The 26562-nt window shown below is 40.3% G+C and overlaps 2 protein-coding genes across 2 annotated transcripts; one reads left to right on the forward strand and one right to left on the reverse strand.

Moving 5' to 3' along the window:
* Window positions 1-5167: 5167 nt before the first annotated feature.
* On the reverse strand, window positions 5168-10425 carry LOC124114193. Its single transcript, XM_046474784.2, has 2 exons — window positions 10340-10425; window positions 5168-7879 (listed from the first exon to the last, which is right to left on the reverse strand). The coding sequence occupies exon 2, from the start codon at window positions 7861-7863 to the stop codon at window positions 5329-5331; it is 2535 nt and encodes an 844-aa protein (XP_046330740.2). The 5' UTR covers window positions 7864-7879; window positions 10340-10425; the 3' UTR covers window positions 5168-5328.
* Window positions 10426-14634: 4209 nt separating this feature from the next.
* LOC124114194 lies at window positions 14635-25133 on the forward strand. The gene is made up of 3 exons (XM_046474786.2): window positions 14635-14756; window positions 18679-18781; window positions 19231-25133. Exons 2-3 carry the CDS (start codon window positions 18688-18690, stop codon window positions 23112-23114), a joined length of 3978 nt encoding a protein of 1325 aa, XP_046330742.1. The 5' UTR covers window positions 14635-14756; window positions 18679-18687; the 3' UTR covers window positions 23115-25133.
* The last annotated feature ends 1429 nt before the right edge of the window (window positions 25134-26562 follow it).

Genomic DNA, 26562 nt, shown 5'->3' on the forward strand with positions numbered 1-26562 from the left:
AGGCGAGTTTTTCGTACCTCGAAGTAGGGGACTTTCAAGGGGGTACTGACCCAGAATCCATATGGAATGCAAGAATATTAAAAAAATTATGCTTTCATCCTGACAATTGGTCAAATGAGCTTTTCATGGCCTGTTGTGCACCGTTTGTGGCCATGTTAATGTGTAAACAACTCCAAGGGGGTATGTATTTCTTCCAGTGACAATTTCTGCACAAGATTGAGATAAGATTTTCAGAATGTCATCTGACGTTACGTTGTCACTCAAGGGGTTTACAGGATTTGTACATCATGAGACAGAGGGCTGTTGGTGTACATGAACATTCACCCTCACTAGATCCTGTACCCCCTGGTATTGACACATGTAAGATAGTTATCACTACAATTTCAACTGACTCTTAGTATTGAAACTCAAATTGAAATTCCAATGTGACATGACGTGCAAGTATCATTATCTAGTGCTCATGAATTTTTTTGTAAATAGATTTGATTATGATTTCGTGATTGTCCATGATGTTACAGTGAGTGAGTTAAAATTGAACGTGGCATCGGCATTATTTCAGCCATAGAGCAAAAAGAACAAGTTGATATATCCACAAGTGAGTCAAAAATATAAAGTATGATGTTAGTCATATTACAATTTAGAAAGTAGAAAGCTTGGTCCAGACAATCCAGTGGTTGATAGTATGTGTATAAAACAGGTAAAGTCGGCCTGACTGTTCGTAAAGTAGTATTTCTATAAGAATGTTTTTTTCTTTTCATGGGAAATAACCCTTCACATTTGATATGCACATTATCCTAACCTAACCACCTGAAGCATCATAAAATCTCCTCCTTTATATGCATGATGTTGTATAATAGACCTAATGGACTGGGATAAATCTTTAATTCAGGTTCCAAAGACAGTAAGGTCACACATGTTAATCATCAGATGCCAAGCTCTGATGACAAGTATGAGATACTTATAACATTCCACCCTGGAATCCTCCCTCAGGCAGAAGGTAATCATTTTACACATGAAACACTGCCCCGTCACATTCCATCAGTGTGTCACGGTCTCTTGTAGTGGAGGGGTCCCAGGTCACCCTGTTGTCTTAAGTGCCACAATTCACTGTCCAGAGTTGTCTCCTTAGGCATACCAGAAACAACATCGAGGGTTCAAATCCCAGTTTCCTCTGATTATGTTTCTATGTTTATCAGAACAATACCCATGCTTGTGTGTTTCAGCAAGGCGGTAAAAGTCAAAGAACTGCATCACTTCAGGCATTTCAAAGCGATTTGAAACCTAACTCACTCATGTCGGGAAGACATCATTGGTCATATACAGCACTTCTTTTATGACTATGTATGTGAAATAGCTTGATTTTGGTAGAAAACAACTGGTCCTTATAGATTTTCACTGGTCTTGCAAAGCATGCACATCAGTTCTTATGTTTATACCTCCATAAACACACAAAATATTGACACAAGGAATCTTCATTCATTGCCAACCTGTGTGGGCTAAGGTGGCACATGTTGCTGTGCAGGGTTGCCTCCCTTAGTGATCAGGACCTGCTGGTCATTGGTTTATAACATTGTCTCATATCCCAATTGCGTGGATCGATGCTCATTATGTCAATCACTGGATTGTCTGGTCCAGACTCAATTATTTACAGACCGCTGTCATAAAGCTGGAATATTGCTGAGTGCGGCATTAAACAAACAAAACATTACATTAATTGTACTATGCAATAGATTCAAATCTGCTCCTGTTATCAATAGATAATCCATATACAACATCTACCATTAAAAACCAACTCCATGCAGCCCACCTGAAAGCAAGGCATCTTGTGAAGGGTGAGACCCTAACAGCGCACCATAGGTGGCAAAGATTGGGGTGGGCTTGGCAACACCAGAGATGGGCTGTGCGCCAATGGTCTTTATAGACGGATCAAGTATTGTCGATAGCATGCATAAGAATTGACAATTTCAATGTGTTTTGCTAATTTCAACACTGCCTGAGTGGAGACTAGAGTTACTTCTGACATTGTCGGCAATACCTTATTCATTTCTGTTATGTTGATTAATAGTAATTACCAAGTCTTAAAGTTTGTTTAATACTATAACAATACAATTGCAAGAGTTAACAACTATCACAACACTACTGAAGAAGTGCGGGCTACTATTGCAAGACAATCGCAATTATGAAAATAGCCCCAAGAGACATTACCAGCTGTCATAGTTCACACCTGACGCGACCTCCTCTGTAGGTGTCAGCAGATTTTCACACAAGTATCGTAGTAGAGAAAGTAGAAAAGTATCGTATCTGAGATCTGACCTAAAGAGGTTGGACCAATATTTAGTGTCTGGACTTCAGAACATGAATGATGACAGCAGGAATCCTACGGCAATCCATGATTGTAGAACCTGCTGCTTGTTGTTTCTACCCCACCTTGCTGACAATACTGTGAAGCCAATTTCACTCACTCACTCACTCACTCACTCTATCAGGTTGTTGGAAGCCTGCGTAGCATACAACTAACATGTCCTCATGTTCAACAGGTCATATGTTTGCAACATAAGAACAACAGATTTATACATCAAACATTTACTCAGTAAAAATAACAAAAATGCAACTGCAAGACCAATATAATCTAGTGCTTATTATCAGGTTATCATGGTCATTAGATGCTTTCACAATGCTGCTTCGACTACCATGTTGTTAAAAGCAACAATATGATTCAGAATATGGTATATTGGTTAAGTATGGCAAACCATGGAGACCTAGTTGGAGTTTTTCTTTTTGTCTTGTGGTTGCTTCACAGATAATCTTGCCCTAACTTCTGCACATATGAAAACGAAAAAATGCTGAGCTTGTTATATGCTACCCTGCTTGTTGGCAACTGTAACTAAACTTTTGAAACAGGACCTCTTGGAGAAAACATTTTCAAGCATTTCTAAGTGATAATCTCAATTCTATGGCACTGATATAAAATTGACCTTTTTGCTTCGTAAGTGAGCATCATTCCACCATGCCCAGTTGGTCAGCCTTCATACATCTTGACATACTGGAGATAAAATTGTCTGCCCGAAAGTAGTACAAAACAGTGCTGTTGTGTTGTCTTTAAGTAACAACTGTCTTAGCAGAAACAATTTCTTTCGATCCAATGGTTTTTAGTTCTAACATTATTTAATCAAATCCAAGGCAGATCTGGAGAAAATGTGTTTACAGCTACTGACATTTCTGGTTTATTTTATGAGATAATAACACTATAATCTGAATCACTGAAAAAAAAACAAAGCCTAGCATAACAGGAAATAAAATTGAAAAATTAAGTTTTCATGTCTGGTGATGTTTTATTGCAAATTTCAAATTTTCATTGACCATGTTTGTTATCTCCTGTTCCTTTAGCTTCAGCGTTATGATGTAGTTTTAGAATGCTCACAATGTATGAAATAGCAGTTTTTACTGAAACTCGTCCCCAAGAATGTGAGGTACCGCTTTATGCTCATGTATGCATCATACACAAGAAAATATGGTTCATGTATATGACACAAGCTTGTGAAGACAATGATCACCTGATATAATGTATATACTATATATGTGGGAAACAAATGCAAATAGTGAAGGATTGAGGAACTCTTGTTAAACATGACAATTACTAATGAACAGGCATTATCATGATTATAAAAATAAAGTCTGAACCAAGCAAACCAGTGACTGAAAACAATCCATGGCATCAGGATGGCACGGTGACACACAATCAGTCAAGTCACAAAGCCTGCCTTTAGGTTTGTGTGGCGATACTCATGGACAATAACAAGAATAATCAACATACACTTGTGCTGATGTAAAACCAAGACAACAATAACAAAAGTCTCCCTGCAGTGTTTGCTGGCAGATGACCTGCTCTTATCACCACAATCTTGAGTAACAGGCTCATCACTGGAATCTTTTTTAATTTTAAACATGACATTATTTAAACATAACAAAAACCCAATAATCAGATCCTTATCAAACTGCAGATCCTTGTCAATGCTTCATCAGTATGCGTATGCGTATCCATCATCCGTGAATACGTACATACGTTTAATTAGTCAAAGTATTCACTTGTTTCCTTCTGGCTGGAACCAGGCTGTGGCTTGATTCTCAGGTCATAAGTAGCGCCTACACCACAAGTGGCTGTATGTATTCAAGTGAGATGGAGGAGGGTGTACAAACCAATTAAGTACTCACCATGCCTGGAGATGTTAATACTTGGTTAAACAGAAAGAAAGATGAATTCACAAGTTGTTGGATTCTATTTTGTAAAAAATGACCTTAAAATTTAAAAAGAGAAAAATGTATACCCCAAACAAGTCTGTAAATATCCTGTCAATACCTGCTGCATCATCCTGTCAGTACCTCCTGTCGATACCTCCTGAATCATCCTGTCTGTATCTCCTGAATCATCCTGTTAATACTTCCTAAATCATCCTGTTAATACATCCTGAATCATCCTGTCAGTACCACCTGAATCATCCTGACAATACTTCCTGAATCATCCTGTCAGTGCCTCTTGAATCATCCCATCAGTTCCTCCTGAATCATCCTGTCAATACCTGGACCTTCCTGTCAATACTTCCTGAATAATACTGTCAATACCTCCTGAATCATCCTGTGAATAATTCTTGAATCATCCTGTCAATAATTGAATCATCCTGTCAGGTCACTCTGATTCATTCTTTTGCATTCAAGTTGCATTTATAAATTCTCTAGAAACCAAACTTTCCATTCAGACATACAGGGATATATCAATGATTCCAAATAAAGTGCCCATGGCAGGAAATCTGGGAAGAAATCATTATCGTGCTCAAATTAGTCACCTCTACAAAGCCATAACATGAGCAGTACACCTACAAAATATTAAATCCTATCCACCATGTATTTTGCTACTACTAATATCTAACAGCACACAACAGCAGACTATTAAAATAGGGAGATGAAGATAAAACTAAGCATCAGAGACATCCATTGAGTCCACTTTTCAACAAACAGAATATTTTACATTAACTTTAACATGGAAACTTAAAATGACATTTAATTATGTTAGCATTTGCCTTTTTACTGAGGCAGCTAAGAGACTGTTATTTAGGAAACATCTTGTGCACATTCATTACCAAAATGGTATATGGTACCCAGAATTCTTTGTGATCATATAACATAAAGTGGGAAATTTGTAATGTCATGGGGATGTCTACTGATATTTAACATGACAACACCCCAGTCATATACACAAAGTATATCCTTCCGGGGGAGATTCTTAAAGGATACAGTAGTATCCTCCAAAATGTTCCTTCATCTAAAGTTATCTTACTTCTTTTTCATTATCTTTCTTTTCTTTGAAATTGGGAGCACTTCCTTGCAATAAGATGCTGCCTTCTTGTCAGTCTCCCTACATCTCCTATGAAGTCTCTTGACAACCTCCCCTAGGCTTCTAGAATGCTGGCAGAATGTACTCCCAGTAGAAACCTGATCAAAACAGGCCATGCCCAATTGAACACTCCCTCTTGAGTTATTAATCAAAAGGTTTGTGTCTGTGCTAATGAGAGTTTTGGAATGACCAGTTGTTGGACCCCCAGTATCTTTGTGAGTTGCATGGGTACTTTCTGGGGTTAATTCAGGAAGATATCTGGGTCTAAGTAGAGTTGTCCTCATCTTGCTTTCGCTTTGCTCACACTGTGTCTGCAGGTGTGACATTATCTGGCCAGTTTCTAAATCCTCAGATTGTTCTGATGCTGTTGCAACAGAGCGTTCCTGATCCTCCAAAGCCTTGATTATCATTTCACTGGTCTGCTTTTTGATGAGACCCAAACTGACATCCTTCATCAACATCTTTTGAAACTGATGATCATTTGAAGACAATCTTGACCTTTTAGCCTCTGATTCTGATAGGGCTATTTCTTGAATTTGACCAGGTCCCTGAGGCATGTTTGCATCATATTGTTTGACAGATGGAGACTGCAATAGCTGTGCAATTATACCAGGAGAGTGATTAGGTTCAATACTTGTGGTATCATCAATTGTTGCCGCTTTCTTTGAACCCACAGAAGGTAAAGACTTTGCCTCCTTACCTTCACGACATTGACCAGCAGGAATGAGAGAGTCTTCCTCCAGTTTCTGAGGTTTATGCTCTAAATCTAAGGACTGGGATGCTGCTGAAGAAATCCCACTTCTTGACGACCTTTCTATGGGGTAAAATGGCACTTCTGGATACAGAGTAACATGGTCCTTATGACAGCGTTGTGTATTTCCTTTCAGATAATTGGTGAAAGACCCATTGTTATCTGCAACAGTTTTAGTAATTTTCATTTTGATGTTTGTAACACTACTCCCTGCCACAGCAAAGCTCCCTGTAGTTCTCACATCATCAGCATGATCATCTGGTGAAGGAATCTTCCTGCTTTCTGTTCCAAGGTATGCCCTACCTGGTTGTGGTTCCTTCACTGAAACTCTGTCTATCAGTGGACACACTGTATCCCTCAAACATTCCATGGGTTGTGCTTCAGGGAATAAGGCAACAGACAGTCCTTCAGCCTGCTTGGTAATAGGGACTCCACCTTCATTAGTACACAGTAACTGTTCTGCTACATCTGGAAAGTTCAGCACAATATATGGTGACTCTTTCACTGCTTCTGTATCAGGTAAAACTGGAGGACAGAAGTTTGAATCCACGTTTTCCTTCCCTTTGTTTCCACTTTTATGTAATTTTCCTACAGGTTTAATAATACAGGATGATTTTTCATTTGTATGATGAGAATCATGTTTGATGGGACTGATTGACACAGTCACACCCTTAAGCTCTGTTGGTGTCTCAGTGTCATCTTTAGTGAGAGGAAGTGAAATTTCTTTATTCCCAGCTACATTCAAGTTGTCCTTGAAATTCTGATCTTTTATCAAAGTTCTGCTGACTGGCTCCAAATGGTCAGCATTCATTGGGTCATAGATTCTACACTGCGTTTCAATTGAAATTTTTGGTTTTCTCATTCTTGCAAGATCAACAGTCTCATCATATGTCTTCATTTCAGCTGTAGTGTCATGTTTAGCATCATCACATCTAACCGACAATACCTTCATATCTCGACTGTCTGGCTTCAGCGTATTCTGATGGTATAATTCTCTGCCGATATGATCTTCCGGTTTCCCACCCCCAAAACTACTGACAAGAGATTTTGATGAGGATGAAGTTTCAACAAAGACAGGATCAGTGTTATACATCTGAACCTGGTCAATGAAATCTTTAAGTTCCTGAGCAGATTTAACTGCTTTATCTGTCTCTTCAATATTGTCCAGTTCTTCAGCAGGTGTTGCCAGTAATAGTGCCTTTAGAAGTGTGGTATCCTGCACATCTCTAGGGATAAGAGCAGATGTCTGGCTGTCGGTGTTACCGTGGTTACTGGTGCTGGGCTGTCTCTGTATACATATGCTGCATCTATCCTCCACAAAGCTGCACAGTGCTGACATGTTCACTGCTGTCTTCATCTGGTGTTGATGTTTCTGAAGGGAATGGCGGAGAACTGATGCTCGACAGAAGGACTGGAAGCTGCACCACTTACACCCAAACCGGTGCTGTTTGACCACATGGTCCACAATGGCATCTTTGCTGTCTCCAGAAAAGTGGCAAAAATTACACCAGTAAAACCTGGAGTCCAATGAGGAAAGGACTGTTGTATTGTTTGTCTTCAAGAATGTCTTTGAAGCCACGGCACTGAAGGTCTGGGTACAGTGGGAACAGGCGCTAGCAAGGTCAGAGAGAGGAGTCTCCACAAACCCTAGGCTCACCAAAGGAGAGGGATGGGTTACACTTGTTGTTGGACTATTCAAGCGACTGACAAACATGCTCTTCATAGTGGGTTCCCTCTGTCTGTAAACCAATCAGAAAAAGTGCAAACATTGTGGTGTGGTTTCTCTACACCCATGATATTAAAAACATTAACCAGATACCCTTTTAACTGGAATCCATATCATCATGTTTCCTTTTTGACAAAGACATTTCTACATGTGCTATTCATGAAATAGGATAGTCTCACTGAAATAGGATATTTTACTATGAGTGAGTGAGTGAGTGAGTGAGTTGGGTTTAATGCCGCTTTTAACAGTATTCCAGTTATATCATGGCGTGTCAGCTTAATGTGGGAGGAAAGCCCAAAGGGATGCAGGTCCTAGACGTTTACCACTTCGGTGAAACCCACGAACAAGGGTATGGTGCTGACAAACCTAGAAACATAATCGTGGGATTCGAACCCACAATCATAGGTGTCTGGCATGCCCAAGGGACGCAACTCTGCACAGTGAATCGCGGCGCCTTAGATGATTGGGCCACCCATGCTCCCTATTTTACTCTGATGTGATAAACCCCTATGCATAAAGATCTAACAACACCTCCATAATAGGTCATGTCAGGTGAAACCTGAACAAACATTGACTGTCCAATCCATATGTAGGATGCATAGGTTCTTGAAATGTTAGTTTTCTAAAATGGTTAAGCTTCATTTCTTAACCACAGATTCACCATTTTTTATTTTACCAAAAGAAACACAAATGTTCCCATGATAACATTTCACAGGCTCAAAATTCATTATAGCCCCATTCCGTGATCATGTGACAGTAGATAACGAGAAATAAATCATTTACAACGGGTCTTTGTTTCGTCTTCAGTTTGGCAAGATTTATCAGCAGCTTGTTGTAAAGACAAAACATTACGCAGGAGCCATGATCTATTTCATGCGAGTAGTGGACTGGTGGTTCAAGATTCAAGTCATCTTGGGCAAAGATGCAAATATTGATACAGTAAATAGAAACCTAGGGTTTGTCATAATAAAACTCAACTAATAATAAAACTCAACTAATATCCCTGGCTATCCGCCTTTGACTCCAGAGTTATCTTTTTGTTTTCTGCATGTTACACGTTAGTTTGAAAGAGTCTCTGTTTGAGATCAACCAACCTTGGACTGACATGAAGCCCCCCAACGGCTGTGCTGTTTTAATCCCAAAATATATGACTATGACCTACAAATGTCAAATAACAACAACTAACAACTCAGGCGTCAACAGCAGCGATCTGATCGTGTTGCTGTTAATCACTTCACACATGAATTTGCTGAAATTAATGTACACAATATTTAATGAAATTATGAATTTAATTAATGAAATGAATTAAATTCCCAAAACCAGAATTAGACAGAACTTTACATTTTTCTTGTCTCCAGATATGATTTTGAAATACTTTCAAACCTCACTTTTCTATTATCTGCTTGTATTTTGCCAGCCATTGCTGGTCTCGTTAGGAGCGTTAAATGTGGAAGATAACTATATAACTTAATCTGAGTAATGAGTGCCCGGGTTGGGTAATAGTGTTGCGAATACCTGGGTAGTAAATTGTAACCACGCAGGCCTTGTTACGCCTTATGTATTTCATTTTGTATTTGGATGTTTATTAAAGTTCATTTTCGTGATAGAGAAATCAGATATGCTGCTCTGAATGAATGCTAACTTGTACCAAGAATTTGGAATGCTCAGCAGTAATTGGTGGATTAGAAAGTTCACTTGACATGGCCTATGGAGTGAGTAAGTGAGTGAGTATTTTTTATAGCAATATTCCAGCAATATCACATCAGGGGACACCAGAAATGGGCTTCACACATTGTACCGTTGTCTGGAATTGAACCCCGGTCTTCGGCGTGACAAGCGAACGCTTTAACCACTAGGCTATTGCCTTTGGAAGGGTTGTCAGATCTTCATATTCATTTCACTATTACCAATGCAGACATGTTGAAAATGGGACATATATATGTTAATAGGGACAATACACCATTACATAAGACTGCACGATTCTTTGGTCTTACAATTTCACCTTTTCACACTTGTAGAAGTTCTTTCAAATTGCAGTTTTGGAAAACTGCCGGAATGTTAGTCTAATTGGTACTTGTTGAATCCAATATATTTACGCCAAAACAATAAGATGTAACGCCAATCATTTCACATTGTTAATGCTGGCATGATTACGTCATGGAACAATGTTGATGCTTGACAATCAGATGACATCACTAAGATTCTATTGATTAAAAGAAATGAGGGAATTCGATCTAAAGTTATTTTAATGAGGCCTATGTTGTGTAAGAATAACAGCGTCTTGTAACATACATATATCTCAGTCACAAAATGCTTGGTCAAAGTTGCCACTTTCATTGGATCCATGGAATAGTGTCTCTAACTCACGAAAAGTATTTTCTTGACAAAATGTGATGAACGGGATAGATTTATTTAGCGTGTTATTTTGACAAGACCAATCAAATATCCAACATACTTAAACTAACATTCTTACATTATTTATGTCGTTCTTGCAACGATGTTAGTCTCAAACTCACGTCTGCGGATTTTTGAAAGTCTTCTATGACCTTCGGAAACAAGGGCAAGTAACTCCTAACCTGGTCCTCCTTGAGTTCAAAGTACTTTTTTATAAATCAGTCAACTAGTACGTCTCTATCAAGCGTATTTAAATAATTATATTTCCTGTAGTTTACTTGACATTGTAATTATTAACACGTGATAAACTAACGTCTCCGTATAATTGGGATTATCGTTCTCTTCAAGATTGTGGCGTTTTAAAGACGCAAATCAAACTTCCTTGGACTCATACATAACCCTCATCTAATCAGGCTAGGGCACTTAAAGGTTTCGATCGTCACTGTTTCCTTGTCAAACATAGCAAAGAGATTTGCGCGTTATACAGAGATATATTTCGAACCAGTTCGAACTCTCTCGTTTATTTAATAAAGTTAACGTAATAAATAATGTTCCATGAATGTAAAACGTTTTAATGGGGATCAACCATTTGATTTTAACGGGTGGGGCAGGTTGTTTTCTAAAAAAATATATATAAAGTCCCTGTTTTGTTGAAAAAAATACATTGTGGGAAAACAAAAAATGTGCCCGTTTCTTGCAGACAAGAGTCCAAGGAATACAGGTGGGTTTTTTTAATCTACATTAAAATACGGTTATAACGAACTCAAAGGGACCACTAATTTTATTTTGCAATAACCGTAGTTTGTTATAAGCATATATTCAGCATATATACCACAAATGGCTGGGAATAAAAAATAAGTTCGTTATATCGGTCAGTTCGTTAAAAGCGTGTTCGTTATAAACGTAGTTTACTGAAATTAAAAATAAGCACCTGTTTTTCATTGAACAATTGGACTCCTAAACATTGAAAAAAAGCTGATCTCAAACCAACCATTCCAACTACCCACCCAACCCGAAAATGAAATGGAATAATTGAAATAATCAACACTGAAACCTAAGAATTCCTTTATCTATATTCCAAAGTAATGAATATTTACTGCAGTTTCTGTTACTATAAAGCCGGACAAACGAGCGAGTCGTCTTTGAATTATATATTTGCATCTACAAACTTTATTCGAATTTTTTTAAGAGAAATTGTAGGTTTCCAACTGAACCTATGAAACCATGCTTGTCGTAAGAGGCGACTATGTTTGTCGTAACAGTGAGTTGGGTTTAACGCCGCTTTTAACAGCATTCCAGTTATAGCACGGCGTATCAGCTTAAATTGGGAGGATCGAAAGACCGAAGGGATGCAGGTCTCAGACGTTTACGACTTCGGTGAAAGCCACGAGCAAGGGTATGGTGCTGACAAACCTAGAAACATAATCGGGGCGAACCAGTTCGAACCCACGATCATAGGTGTCTGGCGTGCCAAGGGACGCCAGTCTGCACAGCGAACCGCAGCGCCTTATATTAGACGACTGGACCCGTGCCCCCTTGTCGTAAGAGGCGACTAATGGGATCGGGTGGTCAGGCTCGCTGATTTGCTTGATACATGTCATCGTATCCCAGTTGCCTAGATCGATGCTCATGATGTCAACCATTGGATTGTCTGGCCCAGGTTCGATTATTTACAGACCGACATCATATCGCTGGAAAGTTGCTGAATCCGGCGTTAAACTGCAGACAAACAAAACCAGTGTAGTAATATGCTTATCATCCATAGTTTGAAATTAGGTGTAGTATTGTCAAAAAGTGTATTTATCTTCTTTATGGGAATGCGTGGCGAGAAAATTGCAGAGTGAACAGTGATATATGCCCTCAGGCGTCATTTTCATTTTGACGCAATTGAACACTGTTAACAATAATGTGTTTATTACGTTAATAGAGAGTATTGGTCGAGTCCGTTTCCGTATCGTAAATATCATATGTCAAGAATAAAAGGAAAATATTATGCGGTTCGCCTTTGGCGAGCATATAATACATTTTTTGTATTCCTGATATATGATATTTACTATACGGATACACACGAGGGTATTGATCTCTATATCATATAATGCCATTCCTTAAATAGTCGTTAAGGCGTATTTTGACAATGCGTATGAATACAATGTTTGAGTGAACCGCCCCATTCATCATATAGTGCCAACTGATTTACAGCCTTGTTTGTCAGCAGAAACACCACAGATTCCGCAGTGAAACCCCTATCTAAACATTGGGGAACATCAGACAATAAACTGACCAAGAAGACATTGAATCGATGGATGGAGCTTGAAAGTAGTTCCCTTCTGGGTGACCTCGTTTGCACATGTATCGGATCGTGATACCACGGTAATCGTATCGGTTTATCGATAATAACATCCATTATATGCTGAACAATAATTATTAATCTTACCCATTGGGTCACGGATATAGCTGAATAATATTTACTGTAATATTCTCACAGATCATTATAGTTTTTACCTCCTGCTGGTTTGCTAGTGATCCATCGTTTTCATTGTTTGCGAAAAGAGGCAACGTGACGTCATGTCAACGCATATTACTAGTTATGAGCTGAGCCCAATATGTTTCTGCTAACCTTATATAACACCGTATACGGCAACTAAGGGCACAATAACGAATTTATCATGCCGAAACGTTTGTACTATGTGATATCCATATCGCACTACTCTTCTAAGCTTTGTACGCTGACGTTAAGGGTCAGAGGGAGACTACTCCTTGTTGACAATGTTTAACTATAATCTTTATTAATAAAGTCACGATCGTGATTTAAAAAAAAAGATTAATGTCCTTGCACATCACAATTAATGATATGAAAACACAAAACAGTGTCGAATAAGCAATTTATGTTCCAGTCTTTTCATGTGATGAATGTGTGGGTGTTGGAAAATGGCTGTCACTGACGGTAGACGCGGTCTCATATTAGGTCAGTAACAACCATCTTGGATTTTTATTTACGGTATACGGGCTCACGTGTGTGTATGGGGGGATGGGGTGGGGCTGGGGGTGGGGGTAGGAGGTGGGTCAGTTGTTCTGCTCTCTGATTGGTCAATCTCATTTTGAGGCTTAATAAAGACCTCACAAAATTCAGAGTGACAATTCACTCTCCGCAAGACTGTTTGACAAAGAGGACGATTTCAACTTTCCAATAGTCAACTTTCCCTTTATGTCGAGCAATATTCCTGCAGCTCCGGCCCTTGGTGTCTACATCTCACAACTTTTGAGGTACAATGGAACTCGTCATATACAACTCTTGTTCAGAAGTTGTGTGATGAAGGTTACAACATGCAAGGCCTCGGTAAAGCTTTCAAAACGTTTTATGGGAGACATGTGGAGCACATTTCCAAATTTGACCCATCAGTGACAAAAATGATGTCCGATGCAATTCTCTATTTTGACTTGTACCATATCTACCCGTGTTGTTAGGTTAACAATTGATTTGCCTTTGCATGTGTTTGTGGCGGGTGCCACCCGTGGGGCAGGAACGAACGAGCGATTAGTGATTAAAGCGTTCGCCCATGACGCCGAAGGCCCGGTTTCGAGAGGGTGGGTACAATGTATGAAGCCAATTTCTGGTGTCCTTCGCAGTGATATTGCTGGAATATGGCTAAAAGGATCGTAAATTAAACTCACTCACTCACGCCATGTGGCGAAGCGAAATAGGATCTTCAGCGTGACCAACGAACCTTTAACCATTCGGCGTCTCCTAATATAACATGGTTAACTCATTATGTGTTGAAAATACAACGTAATGTCCATATCTAGTCTTATAGCCTCAGAAAATATATAAATTTTAATAGAAAAAAGCAACTACATTAAAATTGAAAAGGAGCCCCATTGACCAGTGAGGTGGGAGTTTCAGGACCTGTGGAAATTTCTAGACTTGCTTCATTTAGAGATATGGCACAACAATACGGGCTGGGCGGAAGGGAACATAGTTAATATGGTTCAGGGACTGTAGTGAGACAGACCAAATCCGTATCATATAGTTGTAAAGTTGGGGTGTGATCGTTCAACATATAAAATATGCAAATATAAATATGAAACCAAGAAGAACCAAAAGAGCTATCAATTTGGTATAAACTCTCACATTTAAATGTTATTGATATAATAATTTTTTTCTTGAAAACAAATTATTCTTGATTTCATGCGAAATGGAGATAAAAAACCTATTGATAAAAATCATTTTGAAAATTACTAATAACAAACGTCAAACACTAGTTAGACAATAACTGATTCCCTAATTTCAAATTTCATGGCGGAAAGAAAATACTGGGTCAAGCGAACTCCACTAGATCTGCAGGGGTTAGCTCCCTTCTGGTGACGTCATTCGTAGCGCGTCACGCACATACAGAGAGGTGGAAGAAAGCGGGGAGAGCTTTCCGGGTGCCGTACATACTTTTAGTGACCTCGACAAGCATTATTGTGATTACTTGGCATAGGCGAAGCGGTAGTAGGTAAGCGTGGTTGTTATATAATATTTATATACCAAATATGTAATAATCTAAACGTAATGTAGGGTTTTTGAGCCCGTGCAGTGCAACCATGTTACTGCTCCTATCGTGGGCTATGGCGCGCGGGTTCGTTGTCGGCGCGACGGGCACCTGCCGGTCTCGTTATACAGCATGATGCAACCGTAGTCTCATTGTTTGTAATAAGTGCACATATATACTGGTATGCGGATGTTTTGTCTACACGTGTTTGGTCAATTTACCAACGTGTGACATGTAAACGTAATGCTACCGTGTCCGCATTGTAGCGTTATAAGGAGGCGGAGTGGGACACGAGACTGGGAAGGCCACTTATATTTAGGTCACCGGTGTGGCGATTGTTTCACGACCATTCCCCACTCCACTCTGTCAATGATATTATGGGAAGACATTTTTTTTCCTTAACGCCGGTCACTCCATTCATTTAGGTTCAGGTTGTGTAACATCATATTTAAAATTTATGCTATAAGAGAATCGAGAAATTAACCTAATTCATTAATAGCATGTGGTAGCCTATTGTAAGAAAATGTTGTAGCCCTCAAACAAGACAGAAAGCCATACAGGTATATGACTTTTGGAAAACAGAACAAAAGATTTTTCATCATTGTCCATGAATTGTGATTCATATACAGAGAACACTGCGAAAACAACATTTTGCCTCTCAGCATGCTGAGGGGTGTGTTTTGAAATAGCCATGCCATTCTCTCTCGACCCACCATAGATGACCTCAGGACAGTTCCATTTTGGCATTCCTTCGACATTGTTAACTAGAAACTAATAAATATATTTCAAAACAGTTTAATTTGATGGAGTATTTTTTTACTCATGTCATCTAACTATTAGTGTTATATTTTGCAACATGGACCTTTCAATCAAGTTGATTCTTTTCGAAACAGAGCATTTTCAAACCTATTGTACAAATTGGACAAGAAGCCACTTATTCTTGACTGATGTGATGAAGTGCTTGTTTGTAAAAACAACATTGGATTAAAATGCCCCTGCATATTATATATATCTGCTGCCACTAAGTTGCTTACGCATGATGATTTTGTCCTTTGTTCCCAGTTCAGATCACAGTTTTGCCTCGATTAACTTTAGGCTTTCCTCCCACATAAAGCAGACACACATGATATAACTGAAATATATGATATAGTTGGCTTTAACCAAACTCCCTCACTCACCGAATATGTCCTCAGTACTTTCTCTCTCTTCTCCCCCCCCCCCATGCTTGTAAGAGCAGACTTACTAGAATTGGGTGATCACAATGTGATTTTTTTCCTTAGTTTGATGTTTAACGCCACATTCAGCATATGTATACAACAGCGGTCTGTAAATAATCAAGACTGAACCGGACAATCCAGTGATTGACATCATGGGCATTGAGCCATCGATTCACGCAATTGGGATACAATGAAATGCATTAACCAAGTCAGTGAACCTGACCACCCGATCCCGTTAGTCGGCTCTTACGGAAAGCATGGGCTGTTGAAGACCAATGCTAACCCTGAATCTTCACAGGCCGACCACAATGTCATACCTGGCTGCTTGTGAATCATGGTACCTCACAGTCACAGTGTCCGAAACAATTGCCTGTGTTCGTGCCTGGTAACCTTTCCATTGGGCTGCATGATATTTTCCTCTACCTGCCTGACTGTCTGGCAAATAATTTTAAGACTACTTACGTATTCAGTTTTTTGATAACTGAAATAACTATTTTGACTTATTCAAGACATGATTTGTCTCTTATTTTTTGCGGTTTTTCAATATTTATTATGTCTGATTGCGGGCAGGAAACCTTGAAGAGGGGCAGGCAATACTTACGGGTCGCCTGCTTGCAGGCCCGGGGCATGTAGATCTTGTGTCTGGCCTTTAGTTTCAAATTTGTATGGGTCCTAATGGCCAGCTGTAAATGTATGTGTTGATTTATTTGTCACAATAAGCTTCAGTGTTTTGAAAGAGGGCCTAAAGAGTTTATTCAGGGCCTGTACGTTCTAAGTCTGTGGGTCCTGATGGCAGCCTGGAATAATTTTTTTATTTCAAACACTGCTGGTTTCCCTGGCTGAGATTCTGGTACACATAAACTGCTGTGGTCATGGCTGGAATTTGATGGCTGTGGTGTAAGCAAGTCTAATAGGGAGAACATCAAAATACAATTGGCTTAATCAGACAAAGACCCAACAGTAATCATTTCAGTTCAGGGAATTCAAGTGTGTAGTTGACAGCCTTAACGTTATCATTATAGGACCGTGTGACAAACATACTTGCATGCTGCTTTTACTGTTAAAAACCAAGACAGTTTGTATTCGTGTGGGCAGCGTTAATTAAGCATGTCTTGTCATTCTTACAGTAAAATCAAGTGTTTGCCTAAGATTAGCACGTATATTTGCACAAGGTGGAATAAAAAGAATTTTATTGTGTTCCCAACTTTACACTTCATAGATCAGAGTAGAATTTGTAGTGCATGTTAAGATGACTGATTTTTCCTGTCCACTTCTTTACAAGACATTCTGGCATTAAAGTGGCGATGGACACAGGGGTTTTGGATGGTGTTTATTCTTATCTGGTTTAATCTGTGTACAGTTAATGATAAATTTTATATTCTTTTCAAAAGTTGCTTCAGAGTCGTATAGACATGCTAATAAGGTGATGTGATTGTTTCAATGTGAGAACCAACAGTCAGTGTGAATGTATTTAAGGTTACAAATTCAGTTGTGGCTCATGCTGTCATCCCTGTCAGAGAGTTGATTATGACAGTGGTGGCTCATGCTGTCAGCCCTGTCACAGAGTTCATTATGACAGTCATGGCTCATGCTGTCAGCCCTGTCACAGAGTTGATTATGACAGTCGTGGCTGACGCTGTCAGTCCTCTTACAGAGTTGATTATGACAGACGTGGCTCATGCTGTCAGCCCTGTCACAGAGTTGATTATGACAGTCATGGCTCATGCTGTCAGCCCTGTCACAGAGTTGATTATGACAGTCGTGGCTGACGCTGTCAGTCCTCTTACAGAGTTGATTATGACAGACGTGGCTCATGCTGTCAGCCCTGTCACAGAGTTCATTATGACAGTGGTGGCTCATGCTGTCAGCCCTGTCACAGAGTTGATTATGACAGTCGTGGCTGACGCTGTCAGTCCTCCTACAGAGTTGATTATGACAGTCGTGGCTCATGCTGTCAGCCCTGTCACAGAGTTCATTATGACAGTGGTGGCTCATGCTGTCAGCCCTGTCACAGAGTTCATTATTACAGTCATGTCTCATGCTGTCAGCCCTGTCACAGAGTTGATTATGACAGTCATGGCTCATGCTGTCAGCCCTGTCACAGAGTTCATTATGACAGTCGTGGCTCATGCTGTCAGCCCTGTCACAGAGTTCATTATGACAGTCATGGCTCATGCTGTCAGCCCTGTCACAGAGTTCATTATGACAGTGGTGGCTCATGCTGTCAGCCCTGTCACAGAGTTGATTATGAAAGTGGTGGCTCATGCTGTCAGCCCTGTCACAGAGTTGATTATGACAGTCGTGGCTCATGCTGTCAGCCCTGTCACAGAGTTCATTATCAGAGCTCACTTCAACAATGGCCCCTGAATGCTCCTTTGTTGGTTGGGTCACAAGTGGCCTAGTGGTTTAAGATGGCGTAATTTGTAATATACTGTATATACTGTATATACTATATCTGCTATATCTGCTATAATATGCCCTTTTAAACAGGGCAATGTTAAACTCATTCATCATGTTCATTAACAGTCTGGTTGAACTTTGTATTAACCTTTAGCATTTTATTTCTACATATTTTTTGTGTTTATGGCAAGCAGTATATTATGATGCAGTGAAACTGTACATCATCTTTGAACCTACAGAATTGTATAGTTATGATTGTGTTGTTGCAGGTGTGAGACATGAGCAGTGGGGACGGAGGGACCAACCCTCTGGGGGTCATAGAGGGCTACCAGGTGTTCTGTAACCCTGAGGATCAGGCCAGTAACACCACAGGTAAATGACACTACTATAGTAGATTCTGCTCCTTCTGGACGCACGGGTGATGCTGTCATCTCAGGCGACACAATTCACACAGTTGTGTCCATTTTGTGTACCGGAACCCGTGTTGGTTAATTCACACTCCTTCCAAAACATCCTTCACAGGAATGAATTCTGTTGAATATTCAACAGATTATGATTCAGAAATGTTCACTAGAGTTGTTGTAATATGTAAGGGGTATTTGAATCGAGTAGATAGTAGACAATTATGCAGTAGAGGTAAAGTATCAGAAAGTAAGGGGAATCCAGGGGACCTTGACATTTCTGTCTATTGAATCAAGGGAAAGGCCACCTGTATATGGTTAAATCTATTAATTTCAACAGCATGGTTACAACAAGGACAACTGAGTTGCAGACACTGAAATAAGATACTGGCTGACTAGTGTCCTATTTTTGTGTTCCAGCTGAGAACAGTAAGCAGCCTGAAGCCCAGAGTGACAGCTCCCCGGCACCACGGCGACGCAGCGACTCCTCTGACAGTGAGCCGCCAGTCCACTTCCAGGTGAAAGCAGAACCTGTAGATCCTGGCTATGAACAGGCAACCAACTCTCCTGCCTCTTCAGACAACAACAGGAATGACACTCCACCACCATCATCTACCCAGTCAGGGGACAAGCCTCCTGTTCAGATATCATCCAGTCTCTGGTCAGGGAGTAAGAAGCCTAAGGAGACCAAGAAAGCAGACGCCTCCGTGTCCAATGTTATAGAGCAGCTACTTCGTAAGAATGAGTATCTGCTGGCCCAGAACGATGCTGGTGGCTTCAAGCCCAATCCTAGGAAATCTCGGAATCCTAACGAAATGATGAAGAAACCGGACAATGCTTTAGATACTAATGGGACAACTTTCTTGGTCTCCCAGACATCTCAAGCACGAATATCAAAGGCTGAGAACCCACCCAGTAAAAACCTTGGTCCTGGACGGATTTTGAGACCAAGAAGTCCTACCCGCAAATGTAGCATTCCCGAGAAGGACAAATCCCATTTTAATCATGCAGTGATGGAATCTAAAGTGAATGACAAATCCAGTGAGAAGATATTCCGAGTGAACACTCATGAAATGGTTTGTGCTGTGTCGTGTAGAGCCATGTTTATGACACAGGGAGGATCTCTTGTTGCCAATTTTGACCTTCACTTTTACTGGTGCAACTTCTGCCCCTACCACACAACCACCAAAGCTCAGTTGCTGCAGCATGTGATGGAGCACCGATTCCACTGCAAGTTCTGCAGGTATCAGTCATTTTCCCGGGCAGATGTCATCCATCACACAGCAGATGCTCATTCAGAGTTCTCCGAGGCTGCTGCCTCTCTCAAGTATTGTACATTGTTGTCAGATTATCTTCAGATATATTCTCAGGATACGGAAGAGGACAAGAAGAAACGAGCTGGAGGTGGGTCAGATGACGAACCCCCAGCCAAGATATCAAAAGTTGATGCAAAGAATCTGTCTGGTCTCTATGCAAACATTGACCCATCTGATCCAAAGAAGATGGACGTGTACAATGCTCTTCAGAAAGACTATGAGTACTTTGACATGGAAGTTGAGACTGTTGATGGAAACGTTGCAAGTGAAGATGTCCCTTCGGACAAGCAGGTCATGGGTGCCCAGTCTACTTATGATGTTTCAAAAATGATCACAAATGTCCAAAGCAGTGGCAATGCCATCCAGGTTCTGCTAGACAAGTCCCAAATCCAAGGGCAACCATCACAAGTTCAGCCGGTTTCATTGGTTGCCTCACAAAATATTCAGAGTGGGTCAAACACCCGGTTTCAGACACAAAACGCAGTGTACACTCCCGTGGGCCCAAGAAGAGTTTTGGGGATTCGGAACGTAACACCTCCCCTCAGAGCCCCTGCACCTGCCAAACCATTTGAGAATCGCCCACCTCCTCCACCACCACCACCTAATAAGATGCGATCAGGATCCTCAGTCTCATCCAATCTGTACTGGAGTTGTGGCTACTGCAACTTCACCAGTCATAGTCAAGGCGAAATCAAAGAACATTCTCAGAAAACCCACAGAGGCCGACCACATCGCTATGTTGCTTTAATTCGACCCCCAGAGAAGAAGCCTGATGAAGCTGATGCCAACAAGAACAATTCATCTTCACCTACATCCACATCCACGGTCACCAGTAAGGACATAGAGATCGACCATGCTGATGACGGTGGCTCAGTAGACACATCAGTAGAGAATTCCAAAAAGGTGGGAGAACCCCCCACATACAAATGCTTCCATTGCTTCTATGAGGTGAAGAAACCAGGACTACTGAAAGGACACATGTCCTACAAGCATAGAGGACTGAGTCTGGTTGGCTATGATGTTCACTGTGAGAGCCCAGACAAATACATGTACTTCTGTCCTCGGGACGATTGCCCATTCCGAGCAAAGAACCCCACAGCGTACCTGAATCACGTAGAGAGGTGCACACCTTGGCACAACAAGGATCTGAATGTGACTGTGGAGCCGTACCTGCTGAAGTGTCTGGACAACACAGTGCAGCTAGCTGAGAAGATGAAGGAACAGGTAAGGACAACAGAAGAGTACTCATGTATCTATTGCACTTTTACAGGTTGTTTCCTCGAGAATGTCTCTTATCACATTACCATGCTGCATGCTGACAGGAGTGTCATTGTGAAAGATTTGGTGTTACGTAGGTTGAAGAGGAAGTGTTTCATCTACCGCTGTAGGGTTTGTGATTGGGAGAACAGGGACAGGGAGGAGTGGATTGAGCATGGGGTCAAGGAGCACCAGCTCCCTGAGGAGGACTTCTGGAGAGATATCAAGGCGTGCTATGCTGGTCCAAGCGGAGAGAAGCCAGCATCTCGCAAATCCAAACTCAAGTCAAAGAAGAAGAAAAAGAGTTTGACACAGGATGAAACGGATTTCAACGATCCTCCAATTTTGTCACCAGAAATTTCAATGGAAACAGATTGTGTTGAAACTTTTATTCCTTTACACATATCATCTGGCAATGATTCTAGCCCTCCCAGCCTCGTAGAGGTCCAGCCAGAGTTGTTGACAAGCATAAAAAATGAACAAAGTGTTCCCAAGATGGTGTCAATACTGCCTCCTGTTCTTCAGTGTAGCCATTGTGACTTTAGTTGTATTGGAATCGTCAACATCAAGGAGCATTTGCAGTTCACACATACAGGACAAGTGTTAGCTTTTTATGACATGCAGAAGAAAGCGCAGAAAATCCAAAGCTACTTCTATTTGTGTCCTTTTGAAAAATGTATTTACTCGGGGGTCAATACTGAGAAAGTTTGTGAGCACAATAAGAAAGTTCATGCTTCATCCACAGTGAACAATGGCAGTGCAGAGGAGGCAGGTAGTCCACCTGTCAAGTTGCAGGTGCCTTCTGCTCCCCGTATCAGACGGCCCGAATTTATGTCAAAATCCAAGAAAGGTCGAGGGAGTTCTATTGGCCCAAGGTCGGTTAGCTTCGTACCAGCCATGCTGAGATGCCAGTACTGTGCTTTCTCTTGTATTGGAGTTCTCACAATGAAGGAGCATCTGATGAAAGTTCATGAAGGGGAGCCCATGACGTTTGTCAATTTGAGAAAGAGGAAACAGAAAGCTAGAAGTATCTTTCATATTTGTTCACATGGGATGTGTCCCTACACTCACTCTGATGTTTGGACTGTGGAACTTCATTATGGTAAAGAACATTCAGGCTTGGACGATAATCTCATGTCTGACACTGATCCTGCCAATGAACTTGAGCTGCCTGATCCCGCCGACGGTGCCTTATTTTGCAGTGACAATAGTGAGACTAACACTGCCTTAGAAACCAGTGAACATCGTGAAAGGAACCTTTTCACTGACTGTGATATTAGTGCTATTTTCCCATCTACCTCAGCATCGGTTTCACCTTCAAAATATTGTTGCTTACTGTGCGAGTCAAACTTTTTCACGGAAACCAAACAGGGCATGAAGGACCACTACAAGGACAATCACCCAGATGAGGACATTGTCATGCGGGACCTGAATGCACGGAAAAACAAACTGCCGTCCCGTTGGTACGTTTGTCGGGAGGCAACATGTCTCCATCACTTCCTGGATGCCCAAGCTCTCCTCCTCCACCAACTGGCCCACTCCCACAGCCCTGTATTTGAATGTTCCGAATGTCACTGGAGTCACCCCAAGCTGATGAAGGTCATGGACCACCTCAACGACTTCCACGATAACGATGATGCTGACATCTTGTACATCAACCTGGAGTTGGACGAAGACGGCAGAACTGTTAGGAAACTTTGTGATGGGCCTGCAAAGACAGCCAACATGTAGATTTAGATTCAGGTGTAGAACGTATTGTAACGTAACAGTCTGAGCAGGAACCATGTAGATGGGCCTAAGTATGAATGAGGCTGTGCCTCGTCTCTGTCATCATGATCATGATCCAAACATGTAGTATACTTAATTGATATTTAGTGAACATAATATATCAGGAATATTTTGGACATTTGACCATGTTGATTGATTTGATATAATTATATTGGATGTTGAAAACTGAAGATGCTCACTTTTCCCTGGCTAAATGAACTGAAAAATACTTAATTGGTTTCAAAAGCTAATTGTTTTGATTGAATATTGACATCCTTGTAAAACACAAATCACTGCAAATTAGATGAAATAAATTTGCACTTTATTTTTAACAATTTTATCAGTGATGGAGACAATATAAAATAACCCCAATTCTTGCTGATCAAGCAGTCTTCAATCAGACATCAGGTCGGGGAAGCACACATGATGCTTACAGTGAGATAAACTCCCAAGTACTGGTACTTAGATCAGGCTGCTATGTATGTTGGCTCTTTAAACATATCAAAAGGATCATTTTAGTTTAGATTTGTGTAAATGCTGCACTTAAGGTGTTTTGATACAAAATGGTATATAAATGAGGCAGTTAAACTCATACAAACGCAGCCAATTTGTTTATATATAGCTGATTATTGCTGTGATAGATATGTAAGAAAACTGTATGTATTCATGGTAGGGAGTAAGAGTTATTATTTTCCTGTTATGAGCTGTTATTGATATGAAAGAGATGTTTGCATAATTTAGTTGTGAGCCCACCGAGAAGAGGATCAAGTGGTGGCAATGACCAAGTCATTGTATTACCTGGCTGGTAGTGTGGCATCATACTGACTGCGTTTGTTTATTTGGTCCCAGCTGTGGTTACTGCTTCACCCTATCCATTCATCATTGAATATCTGACATCATTCAAAAATAGGGTGGGACTGGTAGTGCTTAGAGTTGCCAGTCCACTGGGACTGGCAGTTTCAAACGTCATGGGTAACACTGTACTTGATTTATTGCAGCTGTATTTATCGCTGTCTGTATAGCTGTGTTGTTGATGTTGTGTAAAGCAACATTCTTTATTGTCATATGTATAATTTAAATTATTTTAGAGCCCTTTTAATATTTTTTGACTGTGATTTTAAACAGGTTTGTGTTTTTCCGATATGTGTGATGTATGTTCTGCTTGATGCTGATGTTAGAATACCAGAGTAGCAGCATAGGCATGGTAGGTTTAGAGTGTTTTGTAGCTAATGGAGTGTTATTGCTTTGATAGCATTTGAACTACTGAAATGACAACTGATGCATTTAAATGAATATCAGTGTCCTGAATGTAATGGTATTAATCTTCATACCATTGAGGGTGTGTCTACACTACGTTCCTCAACCACACGTGATTCCATCGCCAAATAATCTCATGCAATGTGTCATAGCCTTACACCATCTACGGACATGACGGAACTCCACACATTACTTACCTATCAAGCACTGGTAGGGTGCACACAAAACTCATGCAAGGTGCAACGCTCATTTGACTTCTGTGAGTTGTAAACAGCCTCATTTCATCAGCTGTATGTATTCATGGATGATGGAGGAATGTGGTACATTCACACCCGTCAAGTATGGAGTCGGAAGATGGTAAGTATCCATGATACAAAAAGAATCTACAATCCCTCAGGACCCCTGTGACTAAGAGGCCAAAATAAGTACATGCTTGTTTGTCCCCTAGGTTACTGACCCGCCAAGAAAGTACTTTTACAACCTTATTTCTGACCAACCTTGCTAACGGTTATTGACCCCTTTCATTGTTTATGATTCTTGTTAAGCATTGGATTTGAAAACCAAAAGACTATTTACATTTCTACGAACCAAACTCAGGCTAACTAATACATTTACTAGGGCTGGGACGATACGCCAACTGTGCGATCCGATATGTATCATGATACTTGTATGTGCTCTTATCTGAGGTGCGTTAGCCATCTTTTTCATAGACAGGATTGTCGAATACCTGGCACACTGATGATTTAACTCACATTTTTAGTCCACTAGTCCTTACAATGATAGCATATAGCAAAACCCTTAAAATGGCAATTTTCTACTAGTCCTTGTGATACCTTAGCTATTGCAAGGACAACAGGACTAGTGCCAAGTTCTAATGCTGAGTATGGTGCAATGGACGAAAATATTTACTTTTTCACGACTAATTAGTGTTTGGTGTAACCGCCATTAAAGTAAACATTTAAGGTATGAATCGAAATTATTTACTTAGTGTGCGACTGTGATCGATACTTGGATCCGGAAGTAAAAATCAAGATGCATCGGTGTATCGTCCCACCACTAACATTTATAAGGATATCTAATATTAGCATGACTACGCTAACTGTATTGGGCTGATTATTTGCTCATGAACCTCTGCTATCATTCCAGATTTACACTGAAATTGTAAGAATTTCTAAAAGTTATTCTCACTACATTAAGTAAGGTCAACACTTGTCAATTTTGGCCGAATGGTTTCAGCCCAGTGTGAGTGTCTTTGTACTTATACTGAAACACTTCTGTGCGTAGGACTGGATAGGATACCCAAAATTGCGATGAGATGCGTATCATGACACAAGCTTGTGATGACAATGCAACATACAGATAACTGGAGAAAATGAGTCTGGGTTGTATTTGATGCTTAGGGTACTGTCGCAGCACATTTCAATGTTAGGATTTGCTCAAACTAGTCGAACCTAGTCAAACCCCATTTTCTTGAACTCGCATGTGTTACCATGATAGCAGAAATGAAATGTTTTGGAGAAACAGGACAAGATAGAATTTGTATAAAGCATATTGTCCTACAGATGCATAAATCTAGACATGTCAAATGCTTCTGTTTTTATTTATTACATAAATATTATTTACATGTCATGCGCATTGTGGTATATTTGGATACTTTCTAAGTAGGTCAGGTGATAATGAGGTGGAGTCAGATGCATCGAACCCCTGATAAGTCAAACTATTTCTATGGTTGCCAGAAGCTCCGAGAGAATGGGATATATTTCAATCTATATGATTTTCTAGACAGTTATTATTAGTCTCAAAGTGTCACTTCCCTTTCCGAATCTATCTTCCTATGAGATTTTTTTAGACTGAATTGTGTTGCATGCTTGGTGAAAATATCTAATGAGAATTCTACCATTAATTTTTAAATACTTGATTCTGATTGGTCAGTGAGAGGTATCAAATCACAGTAACCGCCTCTGATTGAAACAATCGATTTGACGACCGAATCACAGCGAAAGTACTTCTTTGTCAGTCATTGACAGAAGGCATTTGTAAATAATTATGTATAGTTATAGGTTATTAAATGCAGATTTGCGGTAACTATAATATAATACATGTGTGGCTGTGCATTGTTTCAAATTTAAGTAACCCTGCTTGAACTGAAAACTTT

Source organism: Haliotis rufescens, unplaced genomic scaffold (genome assembly GCF_023055435.1).
Source record: "Haliotis rufescens isolate VD_foot unplaced genomic scaffold, xgHalRufe1.0.p SCAF_2, whole genome shotgun sequence".
Classification (NCBI taxonomy): domain Eukaryota; kingdom Metazoa; phylum Mollusca; class Gastropoda; order Lepetellida; family Haliotidae; genus Haliotis; species Haliotis rufescens.

Coding starts and splice junctions, on each gene's coding strand:
- LOC124114194 (XM_046474786.2), top strand. CDS start 18,688: ATGAGCAGTGGGGACGGAGGGACCAACCCTCTGGGGGTCATAGAGGGC. Junction 18,782..19,230: donor TCAGGCCAGTAACACCACAG/GTAAATGACACT, acceptor TTTGTGTTCCAG/CTGAGAACAGTAAGCAGCCT.
- LOC124114193 (XM_046474784.2), bottom strand. CDS start 7,863: ATGAAGAGCATGTTTGTCAGTCGCTTGAATAGTCCAACAACAAGTGTA.